This window comes from Streptopelia decaocto (genome assembly GCF_964273445.1).
Source record: "Streptopelia decaocto genome assembly, chromosome: 12".
NCBI classification, from domain to species: domain Eukaryota; kingdom Metazoa; phylum Chordata; class Aves; order Columbiformes; family Columbidae; genus Streptopelia; species Streptopelia decaocto.
This window is the reverse complement of record NC_138667.1, coordinates 14804550-14829878: the sequence shown is the minus strand read 5'-3', so window position 1 is coordinate 14829878 and position 25329 is coordinate 14804550. Positions and strand designations below refer to the sequence as shown.

At 40.4% G+C, this 25329-nt stretch overlaps 1 protein-coding gene across 3 annotated transcripts in view; it reads right to left on the bottom strand.

The window, feature by feature from the left end:
* Positions 1 to 25329, bottom strand: part of TENM2 (teneurin transmembrane protein 2) — a gene marked incomplete at its 5' end in the record, with an annotated part of 567758 nt that overhangs the window by 25149 nt on the left and 517280 nt on the right. For 2 of the 3 annotated variants that reach the window (XM_082064051.1, XM_082064053.1), the window contains 8 exons: positions 2832 to 2852; positions 5779 to 6028; positions 7567 to 7710; positions 8851 to 9118; positions 9755 to 10016; positions 11544 to 11663; positions 12627 to 12837; positions 23591 to 23737. In XM_082064051.1, the coding sequence (XP_081920177.1) occupies positions 2832 to 2852; positions 5779 to 6028; positions 7567 to 7710; positions 8851 to 9118; positions 9755 to 10016; positions 11544 to 11663; positions 12627 to 12837; positions 23591 to 23737 (1423 nt within the window). The remainder of the gene's footprint in view (positions 1 to 2831; positions 2853 to 5778; positions 6029 to 7566; positions 7711 to 8850; positions 9119 to 9754; positions 10017 to 11543; positions 11664 to 12626; positions 12838 to 23590; positions 23738 to 25329) is intronic. The other variant, XM_082064052.1, reaches the window with a different exon arrangement.

The window sequence follows — 25329 nt, the reverse complement described above, 5'->3', positions numbered from 1 at the left end:
AAATGAAGACAGGAAGAAAATAAATGAAGGTTACTTACCAGTAACCAGAGATATTTGCCTCCAAATATCCACACTCCTAGTTTCATGTGGCAAAAGTGCCCATCTCCAAGAGTGAGGATACACAGAGGTAAGTTATGATGGACATAAGCCATATCTTGACCAGACTTGCTGAAACTATTGTAAGGCCAGTTTCGGCAGATGGATTATCAGCAGCACAAAGGCAACTGCGTTCATGTGGTCATGACCAGATTTGAAGGAATGAGGAGGCCCCAAAATATCACTTTCTACAGTTGTCTTCCTCTATGCCAGTCTTTGACGTGTCATGATTTTAGGTCAATAACAGTTTGTTCTAAAACTGTAGAAAGTAGGAAGGAGATTGGTTTGATCAAAATTCAGTAGGCAGAGGTAATACCATCTGCTGAAGTCTAGGAGTGTAGAAATTAGAGATGAAAAAACATAGTAAACAAAAAATACTTGGCAGGTTTATTTCATGCATGGATCTCGAAGTACTTTAAAAAGATGGGTATTATACCCATTTTACAGAGGAGGAAACTGAGGCACAGAGAGGTTAAGTGGTGTAGACAAAGTTATGCAGGGAGACTAGTGACATGCTTGAGATTAGAGCACAATCTCTTTATTTCCCGAGTTCCTCTCCCTGTCTTCAGCAGCAGACTGCACCTCTTCACTAGACCCTTACCACGCTCCCTCCAAAACAAAGCTCCACTTTCTTTGCCACATATAAAATTATTTCCTTCCATTTACATTTCTCCAGTCTCTCAAGTATCTGAGCCATACAAACCCCTGCATATCTGTCACTGTTTTGAAATTCTACTCTCTTCTTCTACCATGCTTCTCCCTTAACACTGAGGACCAAGCTTTGCTGCGACACTAGTATTGTGCCACACTTCACAAACACATCCACACTCAGCTAAAGGTTTTGTGACAGCAGCAGGTGAGATACCAGCCCCACCGCTGCTGCCGCCCGCTGTGCTCCAGCCCAGGGGTCCCTTTGCTGCCCTTCTACCCATGCGGCACCTCAGCTGGATGGGGACACACAGAGCAGCAGCCGCTTGGCCACACTGGAGGGGTCTCGCTTCTTTTTGGCCATGTTTTTGCCCACCTGCGTGAGCGAGCACAGCCCTGGTCCCCTTCTGACCACAGCTACCCTCAGCTGTGTCCTGCTGACACTGGGATGGGAGAAGGTATGAGTTGGGGTAACGAGCAATGGCAGAACATGGGGTTATGTCCCTGTCCTCTCCTGCTGTCATCGGTGTGTCCATGGAGCTCACACTGCCTTTCTCCACTGGAATCTCCCTTGGGGCAGTTTTGCCAGGGAGCAGCCCCTGGCTCTTGCATGAGCTGGGTCAGGGACCAACAAGGGAAGACTCTGCACCTAAAATACTTGAGGAACTTTGGCAGGAGATGACTGGTGGTGTTTGTTTATTTTGCATGCTTGCTGGCTTTATCAGGTATATTGTGATCTAGAAAGAAGCGCTCCTCGTGTCCCCACAGAAACTATGAGGTTATTACCTCAAACAGGGATGTATTTTATAACTGAATAGTAAACATTTCTCAAACTGGCATCTGAGCAGTTAAAGACCTCTGCGTCTCTTTTCTCAGTACGCTTGTATTTCATTCGAATTATAGGAAGCCAAAGAATGCACCTCGTGTTAAAAGATTTCCCATACCATCTGGTATTGCTTGCAGCCTTGCTCTGCTCTGAGCGTGAGCCTGGTGTCTGACAGCAAGTACAGGCAGCATCGGCTTCTCCTCCCTGTTCTTCTCATACATGCATCAAAGTAACAATAGTGCAACAACAGCTTTTCTTTAGGTTTAACCAAAAGGAGAAGCTGCCCAGAGCAAATCTCTAAGCACCTGAAAAGTTAACCAAGCTTATAGTTCTAAATGAGGAGCCTCCAGCACCACCAACGATCATTAGCAAATTGTGAATGAATTCACCCAGATAAGAAAATTTAGTGCAGTTACACTTGCTATACCAAAATATATTGTAAAGCAGAAATTATACTGTTTAGTCCAGACATCTTCTGCATCTAACTTGTATTACAGAAATGGAAAGTATGGTTTTAAAAGGGTGATGCACAGGACACTATGGAATAGTTTACAACAGCTCTTCTTGTTCTTGCCCTTGATATTCTCCAGGGTGAACATCCTGCCTATCCCAGGTGTGGTGCGGGAGAAGGCACAAGCATTTCCCATGCTGCTGCCATCCAGAAGGCCTGGTGCTCAGGGGACATGATGCACAATATTTTCTCCTAGCGTCTGGAAAGGTTATGCCTCCCTCATGAATTTTACAGCGACTGCATCTAGTGCTTGCACAGAACCAGCCCCACAGGTTGACTGGTGGTTAAATGTATTTGATGAAAGAAAATAGAAACTAAATTATGAAAAAGGACAGAGGGTTCAGAAAATCATTAATGACCGGAAAATGAGTTTTTGACCTGTTTGCAGTCATTAGTGCTTTTGTGAACATTTCAGGTATTTGTAAAACTGCTGTTTTAGTTTACCTCGACCATTTAGACCAATTATAGACAGCAGGGAGAAGTGTTTATACAGAAGTTAGCTTGGGGTTCATTATACTTGCATTCTTCTAGAAATTTCTAATTACTGTCAGAACTTATTTGGTTGCTTTTTGACTACATTTCATAATTGCTAACGCTTATCATATTCATAACACACAATTAGCACATAAAAATGTTTCTATATATGGTACATGAAGAACATAACATTACACAAGAAGCACAACACAAAAAGCAAACACAATGAAGCAAACAAACCATATCAAATTATATGGGAAAGAGCTCGTGTCTTACCTATGTTTAAACTCTTTATTTCTTTATAGAAAGGGAACAGAAGAAAAAAGAACAAACAGTTAGCTGAAGAATAGATGGTAAAGCAAACATAGTATTTGTTTTATTTTACAAAAGGACACAGGAGAAGATATCTCTTTTCAGCACTAGCCTTAGCTGTGTTTACGGATGAAGAGCGACGGGGGGTGACAGAGTTGCAAGCTCATTCCCTAGGAGTATAACCCTGCCCCCAACCCCCACCCCCCAGATATTTTACAGGAAACCTTCTGGGACCATTGAACGTTTTCACGTGGAAATATGTGTAACTTGTGGGCTAGGAGCGAGAGGAACTGGCAGTTTTCTGCATACAGAACTGTGAAGGGGGAAGCACTGGGCTTAGGATATTGTCTGCCAGTTGGAGGCAACTTCTTTAATCAAAATGGTCTTCCAACAGGCTATTTCTAAATGATTTTCTACTACACAGTTCATTATCCTGTCCCTCCAGTCTCTAAAATAATTGCTTAAAGCAAGTTTGGATGCTACTTGGTATCTATTAAAGCCCATCAAAGCAAATCTTAGGGTAAAATAAACCCTTCTAAAGTGAGCAGTAGGATACTGTACAATGGAAGATATCCAGCACTAATTGATCCCTAATTTACTGTCTAGACGCAAAGTCAAAGTGTTCTCTCCTTCCCAGAAGAAAATTAACACATTCTCCACACCACAGTGTTTCACTGTGTTTATGTCATTCCGTTTAGGAATATCCACTGAATGAAGCAAAGCGATGCGTGACTCCTGAGCTGCAGCACTCCATGCACAGCCCCAAACTTGCAATACCAACATCAGGCATGACATGCAACACTCTGGAGTCAAAATTACTCATCAGCCACTCAGATCAGGCACCTTCATAAAGGACAGTGTGAAGCAAATATGCACACTAGGGCACTCTCGCTTCTGAAGTTACTCCGGATTTATATTGGCTTATGTAAAACCAAAATTCTATCCCTTGTGAAATCTAACTAAAGTGATGTATGTGATTTTTAATACTTGGGGACACACTATTTGCAACTTTATTCAATCTACTTAATACTAGCTGAAGACTTGGCTCTTGTTCATGCTTAAATGGCTCAAATCTTCAAACTCTTACCCATGTAACTCATGCAGATTTTAAGATGACCACTGAATCACAATTATTGCTATAGATGATGTTTGCTGGAATGGACCTGAATTCCCTTTAGAGGAACAGGGGGCAAAAGACATTACTGCGAATCCTAATAATCTGTGTGTCAAGTCATTTGCAGCTGGCCAACACAACTAAAAATACAATACCTTTATTGTTCATTGCTAATAGTTCTAACAGAACCTAAAGAAACTACACTATGGAAAATGGACTTTCATAAAAGAAAATAAAATAAAAGGTTCTTTACTGATGTCCTTTCCCATTTTCCCCTCACACATGCTGAAAAGCCCAAGCTCTCTCTTGGATAGAAGGAAAGCAAAGCAGCCAGGCTAACACTGTTATAAACTTGGAGACAACACTTTCAAATATCAGGTGTGCTAGAGAACTTTGGCACTGGCTGATATTAGGAAGTGAGGTGCATATAAATGCCTCATATTAAGTATCCTAATTTGAAAATGTTTCTCTTCACCTGTAAAGCTGCAGTCCTATTTACTAGAAAGCTAAACAGAACTGAACAAGTTAGGAAAAGAAATCATCATAGTCTCTATAATGCAGAATTATAGTGTATTTTGATATAAATATTTATAGCAGGTCACACATCCATACCAGCTACCTTCTGTGGTTTATACTGAGCTGCTAGCAGAAAGCACTGGATGACCTATGATTTTTTTTTTAATATAATGAGGCAGCCTGATGGTGCATGAGGTAGGTGTTAGAGAGTTATTTCAGAGTAGAACTGTCCTGAATCGGATCCTCTTTTCTATAAATCAAAATTCACAACAGTGACATCAACAGAATGACATGAATGGAAGTGAGGAATAAAATAGAGCTAGGCCCCCTATTCTCTGACAGTCCAATAATTTTGCACTTTCCCCCACTAATTAAAAACTGAAAATACAGTGGAAGAAGAGGAATTGGTTATTGGCCATATCATTAAAAAAAAAAAAATAGGCTAATGACTTAAATTCTCTCAATGTACTTTGCGGCTACATCCCATTTACAAGAGCACTAATCCTACTGCCTGAGTGGGCTGCAGAAGTACGAGAAGATAGCCAATGCAAGCTATTTTTCCTCATTTTTCTGCAAATACTCAACAGTGCTGTAACTGTAAGGTCCAGTTACATGAGTTACAGTTTGAAGCAACAGCTCTTATCTCTCCTAGAAGAATGAAAAAAGGAGATGGAACAGAAATGGGTGAAGAGGTACACTCTATACTCGTGCTTTCCCTATTAAGTGACCAGATCTTCATGTTGTGGGGCGGGGGTGTAGGATGAGGGGACAGAGATACGATCTTAAAAAGAATGTTGAATATGCAAAGTGACTTTGTAACTGTACTTGCCAACCCACAGAAACAGACTTATGAGCGTGGGAAAGAAGTGGGAAAGTGGCTCCCCAAACCATTGATAGGAAAACCTCCCTTCTGACCTCGTGAGGCTGTTCCACCTTTGCTTTTCTCTGTGGCTTAGTACCTAAGGGCAGTCCATTCTGGAATTTTCAGAAAAAACTAAATGATGTATAGTACTGAGGGGAGGTTGTATCAAATGACCACCAACAAGAGAGAAGAAGACGGTTTGTGCTTTTTGTACATGTTGGTTTGCACTCTTGAGCCCTCCTCTATAGTCATTGCTCTGATAAGCTACAGATTTTGAACTATGCATTTCTGTGCCCCATTTCTCCACTGGAATTTAAATAGGTTGAAAGTGACAATGTTTTACAAAATTATAAAAAGTAATGGTAAAGGCTGATTTGAGCACAGGCTACAGAAATGAAGTGCTAAGACTAACATCTTACCTCAGCTCCAATATACTAGTAACATTCCTGGATGGGAAGATACGCCGAATATAGTTAAAATCTCCAACAAAGAGACTTCCGTCGATACCCACTGCAAGTGCTACAGGGGCCAAAAGCTTATTTCCTTCTGCCAGCCCGTTGCAGCTAGGGCAGGATATGCTTCTTCGGCGCCCGTTCCCCATAATGCTGGTTATCACAGCCGGCTGCTGAGTTAGAAACTGATTTTCTCCATTGCCTTTGTGCAATATACCTAATAACAAAGAGGAGAAGAAGTGGTTATTACTGCCAATGATTGCAGGTGACTTCAGGTAGTTCTCTTTTCAACAGCTGCTGTTAAGGGCTGTACCCTGAAATGACTCCTGCACTTGGTTCTTTGACGGTGCAAAAGAGTGAAAGAGCTTTGCAGCAGTAAAAATAAAGGTGTAATGAAGATTCTCTTGAAAAACCACACACATACACAAGCACAGACTCAAACCTAAACCCGGAGTCCCCCGGTATTCATTCTGAGAGCAAACACTGCCATACAGCTCTCTGGCCTGGCACAAGGGTTTATCCGTCTTATTGACCGGGAAGTGAGGAGGCAAACGGCAGAGCAGACACGTTCCTTGCTTGTGTCCCTGGATCCTCTCACTCCAGTTCCCTATCTTACACTTTGTTTGGAATTTTGTGCCAATCTTACTGTTCTCTTTTCACCTCTTAGTCTTTCACCCTTTTTTTCATGGAAAATGAGAAATGGAGATGGCAGAGGAGAGGACGGCACAGCAAATTAAAAGGTAGGAGAGAGCTGGAACTCCTAGAAGGGCTGCCAAGGATCAGGGGTGGGAGGCAAGAGGGAAGCTACTGGTAAGGATCTTCATCAGGCTTCAAGAAACGCCTTTAACATAGGATTTCTTTTAAAAATATTTGTCCAAAGAGCAGACCACTCTCCAGGAAGGGAGTGGATTCTCTGACACAGTGATCATTTTCAACGCATTAAAGATTATAGAAATCTGGTCAGAAATATTTAGCCTCGTGTTCCTTTGGCAATGCAGTTGTACGATCCTAATGTAACTGGCTCCCCACTGGTGACAACAGAATATTGTGCACTATCCACATGGCTATCCTAACAGTGTCTGATCCACTGCACAGCACTTTATGTGTCTTCAAAGAGCCTGATCTTGCCTGTTCTGAACAGTACTTTAAATTTCTTGAGCAACAATATACTTTGCAATTTGTTAATGTGGGGATCAGCAGGGAGGCTGTAGAAAACACTTTACAGGGATCAGATGAAATATATGCAAATCATTCAACTCCCTGAAAGCCTCTGGTAAAATATGAAGACGATGAACAATCAGCTTAGGATGTGTAGACAAAGTGAGGAATATACCAAACAGGTGACAAAAGAAGAAGACAAATGAGACTCAGTGTCTTGTTAGAAACTCAGACTCCTTTTAAGCCCCATTGCTGATTAGAGGGGAAAAAGGTCAAAGAAAAGGAACCAGGAATGAGTGTGGTTAATATCAGAAAACCAGGGAAGGAAGAAAGACAGACATTGCAGGGGAATAAATGAACAAAAGAATGGAGGATAAAGATTTGGACTTGAAGAAAGTCATGCTGTGCAGAAGAGTAAAAAATTGTTGAAAAAAATTCCGACAACTGAAACATTTCTCATACCTTACTGAGATAAAGATGAAATAAAAAGAGTGTGGAGGAATTGCATTTTTTAAAGTGTAAATATAGTACAAATAAAAAGTGTTCACAGACAAAATTCCATATAGCACAGAAAACATACGCAATTAAGTAACTCACCACTCTTGACATTAAGTACATGATGTTTATCCAAAGACCATCCTCCTAAATTTGAAGGATCTAGTTCAAACCCTTGCAGTAGTGCTGTCCTCTTCTCCCACAAAATGAGACTGGGGCAAGTCTCATATTCAAAACCTACAGAAACTGAAATAAAGTAAAATCTAATATACCTGCTGAACAAACACTGAATTAAACATCCAGAGCACATTAAAATCATTCAGCATTCCAGTTCCCCGGCCCCCTCAAGAAGATGGAGTGATTATATTCCTCTCTTTTATTCTACAATATTAAATTCAGATCTTTGACTAGACACAAATTTGAGACTTCATTCACACGTACTCTGCAGGGATCTGATCACTTCTCTTTGAATAGCTGGTGTTGGGAAGTGACTGGTTTGGGGAGAGGAGAGTGAGAAATATAATTTTAAAAATATAATCAAACTGTTCTATCAGGTAACAGGATAAGATCAAAGTCTGAATTTGCCAGATGTTCACATCATTTATTTAGTGCGGTCATTTTACATACTATATACTAAGGAACCGTGAAAACTTTGTGTGTTTTTAAGCACACATGCACTGTAAACATTATTCAGGAAAACAACATCCTATGCAACCATGTAAGAAAGAAAAGCTATAGCAAAGAAGATTTTAGAAAATATAGAAAAGAAACAAGATTTTAAAAACAAATTTTTCTTTCACACTGGCAGAGCTCTGATGCCCATTTTTAGCACTGTTATATCAAAATTGTTCTCATACTCAAATGAAAATCCAAACTTCAGAATACTGTGATAATCACTCTTTTTCCCACCCACTGGATCCAAGTAAACTGAAAATAGCTATAAAACTACAAGACTGAACAGCATCAGAAAAACACCATCTTCATGTCAGATGTATTACACCTCAAGAGGCTATAGTAATGGCATGCACGAAAATCCAAATGCACTGAAGAATGCCACCTCGTCCAGCATGAGGTTCATTTGTTAACTGAAAGAAAATAAAAACATAGTGATGGACTAGGTTTCACCTACATTCCTGTGGCCACTTTTTGTCTGGTCTAAACTAAGTCACCTACTGATCAGGAAACAGAAGCATGTTGATGGAGTTTAGACCTTCAGAATGTCATCTTTAATGTGTAAAACAAACCAAAATACAAAGATAATTTGTGTCAGGAAGATGGGAACTGTTTAGTTTATATTTGCCTCTCTATCAGAAATATTTGCAGTTTTCTTACTAAGAATTACAGGTGTTATTTGGAAACTTTTGGAGCTTGTATATGCTGACTTACCTACAGCATCTGACAACCCATAAACCTTCTGACCATATGCATCTGTTTTGTCCCAGATAAATGTATATGCCAAGTTGGGAGAGGCCTGAAATGATTTTTGGAACAGATGCCCTTCTACTGCTACCATCAAATGAACTTTGATTAGATTCAGCGGCACAAGGGACTGAGTCATGGCGATCTTAAGTAAGGATTTGTATCCAGCAGTGCGGGAACTCAGGTAGTTGAGCTTTATACTCGAGCCAGGGATCTCAATTTCTTCATGAAGCACCTGAACAGGAAAAAGATCAAACATTTTATATCAGTGCTTTGTTATTTGTTTAGAAGAATATCTCTTTGCATATTTTTATGAACTTATGACTTTCTACTACTGGGAATGGTTATTCTCAAATCAGTGCAGTGACTGATGTCTGTTTGTGAAAATAAGTATTTTTACTGCAAGTTACATGCAAGGGGAACATAAGAAATACAGTGACAGGAACCACTAACAGTTAGGATAAAGACTAACTCAATAAAACAGTGAAACAATGGTACCAGTAGAGTTTCCCTTTATCCTAAATAACATACAAGAAAACAGCCTGCGGTACGCAGTACACACCAAGCCTGTGCAAAATTCTCCTGAAACACCTAAGCTGTCAACTGAAATAGAGAGATATACTTGATATATTGTATGATAATAAGAAGGTGCAAGGTAGTCAAAGATAAATGTGTCTGGGTGACATAAACCTAGGATATCTCCTGCAGACCTCATTAGAAAACCTGCTATCTGTCAGAATGAATGCGACTCTACAGAAGCACTTGCTACAGCAATTCCAGGGGACACATGGTGACACTGTGGTAAGTGCTCAGGTCAGCATGAGCATCTGACTGCTGATTTGTATATCCCTTGCACTCCCACTGTTCTTACCTGGGTCTCTGGTACAATGGGATTCCGACCAGGAGCATCACTGAAGAAAGTTGAAAGTGGTGAAGAAATGATGACTGGGTCAGGACGGACAAACCCACTGAGATCGCAGCTGGGAATGGAGTTCTCTTCTGTCTTCATCACAAGCGTGTCCATGGCATAGAAGCTGTTCCACGGCAGCCACACTGTCCTTTCCTGACTCATGAACGGGGCCCGTTCAAAGTGCAAGGTGAGGGATGCTCCGCCATTTGCAACCAAGTCAAACCTAGAAAAACGTGGGCTTTAGAAGTGACAAGACTGAATAATTCCAGTTGTAGCATTCCTGGCTTATGAAGCAAGTACACAGGTATACCTATAGGTATACTTTTAGTGTCATGCTTCAAACAATCAGTAATAGGATGTGAACCTCTGGCAATTAGACAACTGAAATCCAGCCAAGACAAGCAACGATTTGAAGTTACTTGGACGAACCTTGCTCCTCTATATTATAAAATATGCATTAAATAATTGAAAAATACCCAGCAAACAAACCACCATATTTGTTATTACAAGTCATCTTTATATATGTTATCAAATCAGCAGAGAAGCCAAGTTCATACTGAGCTGGACAGTGAATTATCCCTTTCCTAAAAGATGTTGTCTTTCAGGCACAGAATGTGACATACGACAGTGAGACAATAATAAAGAAAAGTCTTCCTGTTTGTGCTCTACAAATACGATAAAAATTCCTATCTCCAGGATGACTGATGTACCATTTTTCTGAGAGACTGGGTATTTACTCCCAACCCCCTACATGATCATAGCAGTACTGTGGCACTGTGCAGGCATTTTGAAATCTGGCCTAAATGAGTAAAATACTTCTAGGCTGTTCTGACAACAGAAGTAGATATCAGTTGCTTCATGAAAATGCTGTCAGCGTAACAAATTACTCAATGATTTCAATAATCCATTCAGATCTAAATATAGTTCAGCTCTACCATTTACTGTAGTATTAAACCACTGAAATCAACAACATTATACTTTTATTATAACAGAATAGTATTCTGGGAAATGTGGAAATGAAATACTCCCTATAGTTCCGTTGACTCATTATTTCAGTTCAATTGCTGGCATGCAAGATCAAGAGAAAATGGCAAATGTTTACAATGCATGCATTACAGATATACTGTTCTAGTTACCACAGCCAGTAAACTAGATAAACCACAACACATAGATTTTTGTTTATCTGAATTTGTGTGCATTTCAAATCAGCTAGTACAAGGGGGGAAAAACACTTTTTTGCACAGCAGGAAATTGTCTAAATATATTCAATTAGAATCTTTTGATTACATTCTACCCTGAAGAAACTCAAAAGATAGTGCATCTTCAAAAGGAAAGAGAGGCAGAAGGGAACTTTTAACAAAATAGACTATCCTATAATGATACTATTTTTTTATTTTTATTTTTTTTTCCCCTAGCAGGGTTAGGCTGCCTTGCATTTTGAAAAAGAAAATATTTCTGGTCTCAGCTGGATATTACTGTAGTCCACAAATGTTTTCATAGACACAGAACAATTTATTTGAAAGGAGTCTGCCTGCCAACACGTTATTATCAGAAGTCAGTCTTTTCATATTTACTTGCAGTTAGTATTCAAAATGCCACGTGAAAAATTACTTTTGTGTTTACTTAATAGCTCTTTGCCCTGGGAGGAATGCAATACATGGTAGCACATGGTTCCATTAGATCACACCATCTGTTAATCAGCAAAGATACTACATACAAAATAGGTACTCAATGAAGCAAACAAACTCACGTGCCATCCTGACGAGTGATGGTATAGCCGTACTTTGGATACTTGACAAACGACACGTTGACCCCAACTAGAGGAGTTCCATCTGTAGTCACCACTTGGCCTCTTATGAGAGACACAAGACTGAAAAAGAAAGATAAGTACAGGTATTAAAGTTAGTTACAAAAGCAAAGTTACCTTGTTTATGAACTGAGTAATGGAACACTTGTGCCTCATTTACTCTAAATCCAATTTACTCCAAAGTTTTTTGAGGAAACCACAAAATTGCCCAGCTCTCTCTATATACTTCAATCAAGAAAATGCTTATCTCTGCAGCGGGGTCTGTGCATACAGAACGAGAGTTAGTGCCTTCCTTGTCTAACGAGGCTTTGCCTCATTGTCTAATGAGGCTTTGCAGAGTAGAAACTGCCTCCCATTCAGCCAGGCCGGGACTGTGACCCTGAAGTGCCACTGAAACGGTGACTGGGCATTTCTAAAAACCTCACTGGGTACAACAGCATGTCTGTGGATGCTTAGTACACTTTAAAAACACACTGTAATGACATACCTCTGTTTAATACAACCAGTTTTCCATGTTAGGGAGTGACTGATTTTTGTACACTGCATTTGGTCCTGATTTGTAATCCTTGCTTTACACTTTGTCAACAGGAGAAATGATTTTGTTTTAAGCTTTATGCACTGAGAAAATAAGAGCTTTCTGAGCCAACAGGTTAAGCAAAGTTGATGGGGATGAAGGAGATGAAGACAGGTTATTCCTCAATCTCTTTCTAACTGGAAACCAGTTTTCATTTTCCCTTGTTCTAGATTGCTGTCTTCATAAAATAAAAACCTCAGAAGCTTGTACTGTGTGGAAGGAATCTTCTAGGTGTTGCTAATATAATAAAATGCTAAGAAAACTCACTGTTATATAATCAAGGCCACATTGTAAATTGCCACAGAGCGCCTCAGTGGGAATGATGCCTGAGATACAAACACACGAAGCACCCAAAAGCAGCATCTCATGTTAAAACATAAATAAAATATTTGGGAGAACTCTTCCCACAACACGCAACTGAACAGATACAGCATCACATTTTCAGCCGCTACCTGCTGTTGAAGGGGTTTTCCCCCGGGATGATGTGAGTGCTGTCCTTCCCCACCAAGAGCTTGATTCGGTCATAGAAGGACTTGACAGCAGGTGACCCAGCATGGCCCTGCTGGATGACATCCCGCGGGTCCCGCGAGCCCCGGCACAGGAGGCTGTTCTGGCAGGTGGTCTGGAGGCAGCAGTCGGGGTCCAGGCAGTCGACCAGCCCATCTGAAAGGGAAGAGTCATCGAGTTCAACCTGCTGCGCAGACCTACCAACCAACAGTGTCTCACGGACATCGTGAGGCACTGGAAAAAACGTGAATGCTTACTCTTCAGAACATCTCGGCACCGTAGAACTGGTAACTGAACCAATAATGCAATGAGGATGAGACTTTCTCAAGTATCTTGGTTAAACACCATTACTGCAACTACTAATTTAAACCAGTGTTAGAAGAGAATCAATCCCAAAGAGGTTGAAATTAGAAAGAAGGAATAGCAGAAGGAGTACAGGATTTCTATATTTATTTATTTATTTGAAATACTTCCAACTGTTTTACAGAGTTTTTACATGTCCTTGGTGGGCTATAAAAGTCTTGAGAATTGTGGTGTTTGATTTAATTTATTCTGTCTGGGGAGATGAGGGGAAGAGATGGGGATGACAGCATAAGTTATCATTACCTAAGTGAAAAAAGAACTACATTGTACCCATTTTGGCAATTCATAGGGAAATGCTGCAGGACCTCCCATCTCCCATAGATATTTGAATCAGAACCTGTCCGCGTGCTTGGATAAGGGAGGCTCAAGGCTGTTTGGTTCAGTCATCATATTACATATTAGCTTGCCCATCAAGAATATTTCTTAAGAAGTATTTTGAAGAAAAACTAGAATTTAAACACTAGAAATTCAAATGCCATCAACAGGGAGATCGATCTGCATAGTTAGATAAATCACAACTGACTACTTTTAGCGTATACAGTAACAACTTACAGCATCATTCTTTCCTTTGGTATCATCATTTAACTGAAATATATTCTCTCAATGGAGTTCTACTGTAATTTAGAACTTAATAACCATTTACTTTAAAATATTATAATCTCTAACAACTTAGAAACGTTCATCTACTCTGGCAAGAATCAGGCATTCAATCTGCTATGTACTTAGGTCTGTAAAGTTTCAGAGACTTCCAAAGGCACATTAATCTGATTTTTGAATACAAATATGGCCTGGGATGACACTTAATATCATATACACAAGAGAGAACATTCCAGTAGGTTATAGCTGACCCTAGAGTAAGATCATGACTCATGTATTACCAAGATCTTCATGTGCACAACAGACCAACACTACCCTACAGAGAGATAACTGGAAAAACAACAAAAGAAAAAAACCAATCCAAACCCAAATCTACAAAAAGCTCTCTTATTTTACAATTAGCTTTGTACTTCCAACAGATTGCATGTGCCTGAAATGACCCTTTCTGATTTAAAACCAAAATTGCCAAGGGATGCTGACAATGTTTCATTCAGCCCTGTACGGAAATTCAAGTTAGACAAACTACCTTGTTGCAAGAGCTATATATTGCTTTAAGGTCAGTCGCCGATTTACATTAAGAGCTCCATTCATCTTGAAATCCTTTCCAATGTGGCGGTAGGATTTTTTAATTATTATTATTTTTTTTTTTTGCTACAGTCCATTTTCCACCCACTTTCTATAACCGTTGTAAGGACACCATTAGCTTCAGATTGTAACTCAAGGCAGTTTTCCTGTTAAGCTCTGAGAACGTTTTCTCAGTGTCCTGTGCTCTTTCTCGGTCTGTGACACCTCCACAGCTGGGAATGGAAAGCTGCCCGCTGGTTAGCCCGCTTAGTGCTTTTATTCAGATCACTGCCAGTCAAGAGAATCCTATCAACACATTCGAAATAACAGAAGCAACACACAGGATATAATTTGCTCCCTTTGACAAATTTACATTTACCTCTTCAAGCTGCATCATATTTTTTTGCTAAACCTCTTATTAGAGGTGTGCATTGAGCAGATGTTACGTCTGTAATGACTTCATCACGCAGCAGACTTCAGGCTGCTGTGACCGAACACTTGTGATGACACCGTGAACTTTCAATTGGCATATCCATCTCTCAGCATCCTGTCAGTCATGCGAATCACATCTTTATGCTCACAAGCCCCCTTGGATATAGTCTGACATTGCAATCTTCAGTAAATTACCCTGTCACTGCCAATCTCACCGTTATCTCACAAACAATCAAGCAGGCAATCAAACTGCTCTGAATTGCCAGTTCACGACCTGGGAGGCTAGAAACATCTCCATTTGATATCGGGGAGAAACCTATGTGCGATTCCTTTCATGTTGGAAGGTTTATATGCAGTTATGTGAATTCAGACTCGCACACTTTCAGATGCTTACCAGAATATTTCAAAAAGACAGGCATATACCGTTACATAAATATACACATGACTTTTTGGGAACATTATTTCTTATAATATATGGCTGTATTCCCTTGTACTAATTTATTCCCAGACGGCAGGACTCAGGAGTTAGGGTATTTTTACCTTATGCCAACTAGTTGATCCAGCTCGTTGCAAGGGCAGACCCAAGGTCTGGATCTGCTCAGCGTACGCAGCCAGAGCCTGGGCACTGCTGTCTGCTGTCAGAGGCTTGTGCACCGCTCTGCTGTCCACATTCGTCAATGCATTGCTGCTGTTATTTTGTTGCTCTGAAATCTCTGATTCTATGTATGAAGAGCATTGATTACTGTCAGAATATATTTGTTTCTAGTTCACGTTTACCTAATTTGCTATCTGGATGTATTATCACAGAATGGCTGAGGTTGGCAGGGACCTCTGAAGGTATTTGGTCCAACCCCCCGTGCTCAAGCAAGGCTACCAAAAAACAATTGCTCAGGACCATGCCCAGAATCCACAACCTCCCTGGGCAACCTGCTCCAGTGCTCAGCAGCCCTCATGATAAAAAGCGTTTCCCAGCACACGTTTGTACCTGTGGTTCTGCTTCCCCAGGTGCAGGACCTTGCATTGCATGAGGTTCCTATTGGTCTGTTTCTCCAGCCATATTGTACCATTATATATGAAGTGAATTGCTACAGAAACATTAGCCTCAGTTGATTAAAACAAGGGCTAGAAAAATTGTACCTTCTGTAAGAGAAAACTCTGCCATAAGCATGAATTTTAATTAGAATTCAGTACTTTGTTTTTAATATATATTTCAGAGCTTGTCGTCTTCCAGATTTCCTCAGGCACACTGTATTATTTATATGGTTAATCCAATGACAAAAACCTCCCCATTAGCCTCACCAAGATACTGCTGCTTTACACAGCACACATGTCTGAGTTTGAAGTGGCCAGGTCGCAGCCCTCTGAAACTCTGTCTGCTAAAGGGGAGAGACTGCAGAGGGAGTTCAGACGGCGCTGAACCTCCTCCAACAAGCTGAGACCAAAAGAAGTCCTGATGTGGCCTTAACTGAGAAGAACAAAATAGAAAATTTTGATCTGATTTAAACTGGCAGCATAGGATTAGCTCTCCATTGCTCAAATCTTTTCAGAAACAAATCAAGGGATATGGTATTCCTCTTGAAGTATTACATGTAAGTAAAATAAACTACTGATGCACCATATTTTAAGATGGTCATGTTATTGTGTTCCCCTTGAACATCATTACAAGGCCTAAAAAAAACCTGAGCAGAAATAGTGATATATTTTACTGCTGATGTATTTAGACCCTCTCACCATCTGTTCTCCTTCACCAGTGAATATATATCTTGTCACATTCAGGTGACTGGATTCCAGAGTTGCGTTACACCTTTCTTTGGGAAGCTGAGGCTTGATCTGTTGTTTTTTGAACTCCTATGAGTAAATTATCCTTAATTTCCACTCTTCATCAAATACTTGCAGGTTTTTTCAGGTCCAATTCATGATGCATGTTGGAATGACTCAACTTTGCCCTCACATCCAGCTGCTTCAGAAAATGCTTCTGTACCCAGCAGGGGACAATTCTGTTTCCAAGCCAGAACTCCTGCACACAGCTCAGTAGAGGGCATCCTTACCCTTCACTAGCTTCAGCAGCTCCTGGCTTTCAGAGCATAATTCCTGGAAATTTTTCTTTTTCCAATAAACATTTCAGACTGATGATTAAAATGGAGGTGGGGGGGAGAGTGGGAACAGCAGCTACTATGAATCCTGAGGGCAAAAGGGCCTTTGATCACTCTAAGGGCAAATTAGTTAATTTATCATGATCTGATTTTAATTATGTGTAGTATTAATATACCCAAGGTGAAAGAATTAGAGATGCTCTATCAGATTATCAAAAGAGTAGGCCTTCTCTCTGCCAACACAGAAATATTTTAATTGAGCTCTAAAACCGCATGCAGCGCTGTTTCCACAGTCAGGCTATTCCACAGCCCAGTACATCTTACTACCAGCAAGTTTTATCTAATATTTAACCCAAATTTTCACTTTTGTAGTTTGATCTAGTGACTGTTAGCTATGTTGGCATACATCACTCAGAGTAATTCCACAGAAGGTCCTGGTGCTGACAAGGAAGGAAATGCTTCCAATCCAGTTCCAGCCCTGTTCTGCAATTAGCCAAGCTGGAAAGCCTCTCAGCAAACTGCCAGGATACTCATTATGCCACTGTTTTTTATAACTCATTGCGAGCACAACAGAGTATTTTCAAACTGTAAACTTAAATGCAGCTTCCAGGAAAAGCTGGATTGTAAATTGTGGTAAAGTAGAATAAACCTGGCTTCTGTATATGCCAGATATGACTCTGAATGCCTGAAAAGCTCCCTAATGATGTTTTTAAGGTACGCTGGAGCGTGACATCGGTACAGTAACATCTGCAGGTCCCTGGCCCACCCAGGATGCCTGTGCTGCCCGGTGGGAAAAGCCTCATCCCCCAAGAGCAGCAGCTGCATGAAGCTGCTGTGGGTGCAGCTCCGGCTACACGCTGAGCGCGTGTTGGTCCTTCAGAACGAACCCTCGGGTACCCCTGCTTATTGCTGGTCCAACTTCAATCCACACATCACTTAGAGCAGAGATGACCAGGGAGCTCCAAGATTAAAACAATCTTTAAAACAAACAAACAAACAAACAAACAAACAAACAAACAAACAAACAAACAAACGTTCACTTAGTTCCAGTGTGCACATGGTACCTGTGCAGCAACTGGTGAGTTTTTAAACCACGGAATTTGCAGTCACTCAATTTCTTGCTTTCGCTTCTCCATGGGTTATAAGAGCATGTTATTGTAGTAACATATCCCGTGAGGGACAGTATGAGGATAAGCTGGCTAACGTGTGTAAAGGCGATTAGAGGCTGACATGAAGTTTTAGCAAAATCACACACAAGCACACTCATCAGCTCTTGTCCAACCTACATAATGTCTAGTTCTGATACAGATTTTATACTCAAGTCTACATAACTCACTCTGGCCCCTATCCGCAATAGATTTCAACTACTGATTACATTTAATGTTCTAAAACTGACTATTGTACAGGCTCTGGGAAGATATTTTCTGTGCCAAGAGTATTCTGGGTATTTATATTGAGAACTTCATAAAATCTTTTGTCTGTGCTGAATTAGAGACCCCTGCTGAGGCAATGCTTGTTGAGGCAAGCTAAATTACATGATTTGCTTTTGTGCTGTGAAATACTTGTATTATCTTAAATGTCACAAGCCTGATGCAGTATCAAGTCACAGGATTTGTAATTTTCTAAAAGCAATTTTTTTCTAAATGTTTATTGCAGGAAGACACTTTTCTTTCTATTTTCTTTCTGTCTAATTTCAGAGATGAGTTTTCTTAGACAACTCAAATAAACAGCCTTTCAATCAGTCAAGTGCACTGTCCTGACAGTGAACTTCTCTAGAAATGTATTTTGCTTGTGAATTGAAGAGAATTTGTACTGGAGCAGATAGCTGGCTTTCTCTCATTCATTACCTTTAATGTATTGTGCCAAACAGAATTACCACCAACTGTATTTCTTGGTGAGGTTACAGCTATATAGTAATAAACTGAAGGGCAAAATTTGCCTTCTGAGATATGCAAAACTCTCTTTGGAAAGCCAAGGGGAAATAAATTAAAATGTATTTTAAGAAGCATGTCCCACTTTGCATAACAAACAAGGTATTCCTCATTCTATTTAGCTCAGTACTCTATACTGCTACAGGTTGCTTCCTTTCCTTCCTCACCCCATTTTAGAGACCAGATGATTATATTTTGAGGAGAAATGTGATCTGTGAAGTGACATAAGCAGTGATTGAATTAAAGCTTCTTTTTTTTTTTTTTTTTTAATTTTTAACCCACATGGACCTGCCCTCTCCCTCCTGATCAGGTCTGAAACAAACCAATTCAGCAAAATTTTGGTCATTATCTGTTTTTCTTTCTCACAGCTCACATCGTTTAGCTGCCTTTCCTGCCAATAAAAATTAAAAATGTGAGCAGAGTAAGTCAGAAAGGATGCAAAAGGTGGGAGAAGACAGAAAGAAGGAAAAGAAAGGGCTGGAAAGAGCGATCCCAGTGGGTGATCCAGGACTCCTGCCAGGGCTGCTTCTGCAGAGCCCACAGTTCTTACATACCTCTCCCATTAATCCCACAGAGTTCAGGATGAAGGCGCCTCAAACATGAGCTCTGGGTATCAACTGCATCCAACACAGAGTAAAAATATTCTTTAGAAAAGAAATATGATGTATGCTCCGTGTTACATTGTCCATTTTACTTGGAAGCACTGTAAGGTCTAAGGTGGAATCTAGTTAAACATACACTATTTATAAAGACTGTTCCAAGACACTAAAAGCATTTTGCAATTTAAGAACAACTAAAATATTATAAAATAGTTACAGTAAAAAGATGGGTAAAAATATCCCCTTTACTGGCTTCCTTATGCAATATGTCAAAAGAAATATGAACTTTAAAAGTAATGTACCTTCTCCCATTCCTCAAAATATAATTTCTAATCCCTTAATTTCCTAAAATAAATCCACGGTGAGTTAAATGGGTTATACACGTCTATTGGGGGGATGATACATTGTAATCACAAGTATAGGTCATAAAAGAAAGCTATTTCTAATCCCACCAAAAGATGCTTAGTAACTATTAGACTACTGAGGGAATGATCAAGGAAAGGGATTAGATTTAGAAGTGACCACAGTAAGTAAATTATGTAATCCAAACATTTTGTAAAAAAAAGAAGCGTTTTCCAATTAAAAAAAGATCTTAAAAGTGAGTCAATGCCAGAAAACCCTTACCTTTCAGTGTCCTCCTTAAAAATAAATACATAAATAGAGAAATAAATAATGAAATAAGAGACTTGCAAGCTTTTTCAGCCAAGTAGCCCATGCTGCATAGCAACACCAGACAGGTTCAAAATGAACACCCAGTTAAGCCCATATCTAGATTGGACATGTGATAGTAAGGACAAACACAGGTGAAATTGCCAGTGCCACCTGGCAAAGCTCTACCTGAACAGCTCTGAGAGGAGAAAACAGCTCTGGACGCTCTTTGGTCTCTCTGCTCTGTAATCCTGTTTTATTTATGTGAGTAATACACACTGACATCTCATTTAAAATTAAGATTTGTAAGTCTCAACAAGACAGGGACACATCTGCCTCTTCTAGGAATAAACTAACTAAAGGGCATTAATCTAAAATTGAAAAAATATTAAGTATAATCTTTCATTTTTATATTTTTTGAACGATAGTATGGAATTCGCATTGTGGCATATAATAAGACAAAACAGGACAAATGGGAATCCCTTTGGAGTCAGTGGCAATGCTCTTCTTGACATCCATGAAATGAAGACTTGGCCTAAGGCCTTTGAATCTGATTGTGAGATACAATTGCAATAAGAATAGCTGAACAGCAGGAGAGCACCAAAATATGTTAAATCTGCTGCCATGTGGGGAAGCATGGAAGACAGAAAATGATAGTTGCATTTCAGTCACATACTGAAGCAACTGTATTTTAACAACAGGAATAGACGAATGGAAAAGGGTGGAGGCTCAGCTCTCCAGAGAAACATTTCGTTTAGGCAAAAACCCTGGTTGGTTTGTTTGTTTTTAGCTACCCTACTGCCTTTTGAAAGAACAGCTTGCATCTTCAGTATTACTCCAGCACTACTTGCTTATGTTAACAGAGCAATATTGGTAATGGAGCAGCAAATGAGTTCAACTTTTTGTTGCAAACAAACTCGGCTGAGTTTCAAATGAAGAGTGACTGGGAGGAGAGGTGATTTCTTTAACTTTCAACAATCTTGTGTTTCATGTGTTCTGGTAACTAGCTGAATCTTTAACATTGATTCCCGCAGTACGTTTTTTCAGTTTTGTTTAAAGGGAAAACTTTATTTTATTTGTTGCTTTATATGCACAGTCACAATTACACATGTGCATCCTGAAGCACACAGGACACCTCTCTTCCTTCCTCGCCATTCCTGCACACTCCTGTGGTCTGCCTGGGGTAGCTTTAATAAACATAGAGGTCACAGGACGAGTTCCTGGCCAGATGTGCAGTCAATGAGACACATAGAGTAGTACAGCTTAAGGCAAAGGCAGAACCGTAAGATACTAAGTGATTAACATTATGTTCAGGTTTGAGTTTTGTTGTAGCTCTTGTGACTAACAATTTGACAAACCAATGGGAATGACAATGACCTTGTCCTTACAGCACACATTGGAAAGGACCCCGTGCCCTCCAAAAACATCTGAAACCCAAAATATAGTCAAGGAAACGGAAACAGTAAAAATCCCCATGACAGGAGAGACAGCGGAGAACTTCAGTGCTACAAGCCCGGGGTAAGTCAGCCTGTGCCACCCGTACCATGTACCAAACACAGCCCGGCTGAACCAAGGGGTTTGTCTGTTCGGTTTTCCAGATACACCTTGCAAGTATGTGGAGAAACAGCCAGCTGAACAGGTGCTGAACATCGCCTCAGCTCCCTTAGAGAACTATACAGAAATGTAATAAGGATGAGACTACTAAAGAATAATAATGATCCTCGGATTAAAGTACTGAGCTACAGGTCCCAAGACAAGAGCTTCATTTCTGCCTTCATCATAAAATGCCTGTGTGAAAATGTGTGGGTCAGATGGTCTTTTCTGGTTGTTTAGACCTTGAACAGGCATAGATTTTCAAACTATCTGCATTCCCACACAAAACAATGAGTAGTAATCTCTCTGTCTTTGGTAAAATCCAACTTCAACCCGCAAGCACTGAGAACGTCTGAAGAGTTCTCCTCTTTGTCCTTCTTTTTCTTTCAGGTGCACCTATGGTAAACCAGAAACAATGCAGCTTGCATGGTAATGCTGATTAATATTATATGTCTGTTGTATGGCATATTTATTCTATGTATTCTTTGCCTTCAATGAACTGCTATTTGCCTTCCATGAACTAAGTTTCAGAATTCTGCAGTTTTAAATGAGAGGAACAGCTGAATGGTCTTCTCAGTGGCCCTTTTTCCCCATTTGCCTGTTTTACAAGTGCAGAATATTGTCTTGCATAAGTAAACATCTTATTCCAGTATTTATAACAATTTTTCCAAATGCATATCTTACCTTGAGGAAAATCTAATGATACATCCATTTTGAATTTTTCCTTCAAAGCCTCTAAAAACTACAAACCCAACAAATCCACCTTTTAGTTTCTTGCAGTGAATCTTAACACAAGTATCTTGGGTTCTGTTGTATAGTTAAATGCCCACTAATGTTATTTGGCAGTTAGATTCTACTCTTTACAATTCCATAACAGCTATAAAATAAGTTCCATTTTTCTGAAACTGATTCATCTCCAGCTCTTCCAAAATATTTCTGTAAGGACTGATCCCATGTGAAACCAAGGAACTAAAAGTGGATTTACAGATTAAAATTAGGGGATGAGATTCAGATATGGTTTATATCATGTAACCAAAACCAAATATACCTATTCTTCAGTTTAGGACTTATGAAAAATTTCTACACCTTAACATTTTACATAAAATTAAAGCACTTAATGACAATTTTGCCCTAAAAGCAGACATTAAAATAAGCCAAATGTTTCTTTTCAGTTTTAGGAAATGCTGTGAGTAAAACATTTATTAATCAGCAAACAACAGATTCGCTCTTTAGAGTAATTATTGGCCAAAGAAAAGTGAAGGAGTCTCAAAGCTGTGTCTGACGTTTGACTTTAAATGAAGAGCAGAAGTAAGTGAAAAAGAATCTAGGTGACTTACTAAAGACATTGTAATGGAAAGTATAAGAAGGCTACTTCAAATGAAGGAGACAGATTGAGCAATTTTATTTAGAACTTCTCAGAACTGCTTTCAGCCCGGCACAGCCTAATACACCATGGAAGGCTCTACAAAACCAGATAAACTGGAACTATCTCTGAAGGTAAACACAGAACACAAATTCTATATTTAATAGGGGATATGCCTGATAAAGGAGGGGGAAAACTGAACTAGGATCTCAGAGCCGTACCACATCTGACTGTTCAGGCAGCTCACTCAGCCCTTTGACGCCTGGCACACGAGCTGTGCCGTCTGGCAGTGACTACAGCCACTTACACAGGTTGTGTACACGAGAGCATGACCTGTGCCTCCAGCACAGAGCAGAAAACATCTCGCTAAATGTCCTGCTCTGTCAGCCGCTCTGCTTGTGCACACAGGCACAGCGAGTTGTTCTGCACTTCACATGCGCCAAGAGCCAAAGGAAAACGTTCTGGTCCGCTGGGCCATGCTCTCCACCATGGGCGTCAGTGGGACGTGGAGCGGGACTGGGTCTGTCAGTCCTGAGCAGGCGTTGGGGGTCACCACGTCTCTGCACGACTCCGCAGCTCGCCCAGTCTCATTTGTTTCAAAAGCAATGTGACACTGTCGCTTGACAACAATGACAGCCAAAGTCTTTCTGAAGGAAAATGACTCAGAAGAAAGTGCGTATAACCCTCTGTTCTTTAGGGACTGGGAATTGAAAGAGTTTTGCTCACCTCCCTCATTATCCTTGTTATCGGCACAGGCGGTTTCCATGGCAACGTTGCATCCAGGCCCCCTCCAGCCGCTCTGGCAGACACACTGCCAGCTGTTCTGACCCAGCGTGCATCGCCCGTTGCCATTGCACAGATCCGGGCAGCCATCTGGTTGGAGAAATGGAGAAGGTAAGCACAAGACACACTCCCTCGCACTGCCACTCAGACGTGTGACAATATTACTGTGCAGACAAAAAGGCTCGATCCTGCTGGTGGGACAAACGCTCCCCTGGCCCAGAGCCACAGCCCTGGGGTGGAGAAGGAGGGTAAAGAAAGGGGACACATCAGCGAAACGGGGATTTAACTCCAGCCAAAAGAGAGGAGGATTCCTGCCATCAGCTTATAAATCATAAATGCTTTAAGAACCCAGTAAAGGTTCAAATCTTGAGTAGGCAGAAATAATAGTCTGCTGATAGCAGATCACAGCCTCTTATTTTTCTCACTGAAGGTCATCTTCAACAAGGATGTCAATGTTCAGGGTGCCTTTTACAGTGTGCATTGCATAATGATCCAGAGCTTCTCTAAACACTAAGTTTAAATAAATAATTTTGAAAATATTTTTCTTCATCATCACTTTAAACCACCTATTTTTTTTAACACTAAGTTTACTTATATTGTGTTGTAACATTTCATGCTTTCTGAAAGATACGTGAGAAGAGATATCTCACAAAAGATGTATGTTTTGAATCCAGTAGGATATAACATCACTTACGGTATAGCAAAATTAGGAACACAAGTATTCATTTGCTAAGGTGCTGATATGTTCTAACAAAATATCCATAGGTAACAAAATAACTCTACTGCTTTTTCCTGAAAATAAATGAGTCTCAGGAGGCAGTACTGTATCTTACTGAATAATCATTATGAAAAAGGGGTGGAAAACTAAATTCCATCCTGTAAGGTGCTTGAAGTCTTGGCATACACAATCAAATCCATCAACATCCAATCCATGCAAGTGTGTGTATTTGTCTGTGGAGGTGCAAGAAGATGTCAGAGTCCTGCAGCCAACCTTCTATAGCACCTTGTCATTAGCCTGAGCAAGACGAGGAGGCTGTGCTGCCAAACTGAGGTTGGATTCCAATCATTCACAAGCTCTCACTTGCATTGGAAACACAGTCTAATCCTGCCATCTCTGCAATGACCACAGAACACAGAATAATTAATCTCATTGCTGTTAGCCTTGGGCAGAAAATTTTCTCTTAAAACAGCTCGTAAAGCTTCATGGTCTCTCATCTTCCCCTCGACCAGCACTGATGGGTCACTGTTGGCACCAAGATCTGCAGGGACCTGCTGCAGCCCTCTCGGGTCTCACCGACCGGCTGGGTTAGTCCTTTGCATTTGCCACCATGACCCTAAGCTGTGACTGTTAATTAAGTACTTAACCCCCTTTCTCAGACATTTTAAGAGCACCAAGGAACTAAGGGGCACCCACCAGAGTGTGGATACTTTTTTCAGCAGCTATAAGTGAGGAAGGCAGCAGTTGGAAATATCCTGAAAGCAAATAAATATATTTTCTTTGTCTGAGCAGCACCGCTCCAGATGTGCAGCACTGGAAAAGGACTAAGATGACAGTACGTCACCTTTGTGCCCCTCGGCTCTGCAGGTGACTGGGAATAGGAGCAGTACCAAACTAGCACAGCTTTCATGCTAGTGCTGGAAGGTTGAACAGCCTTCCAGAAATCACTAATTTAGGCTGCCTG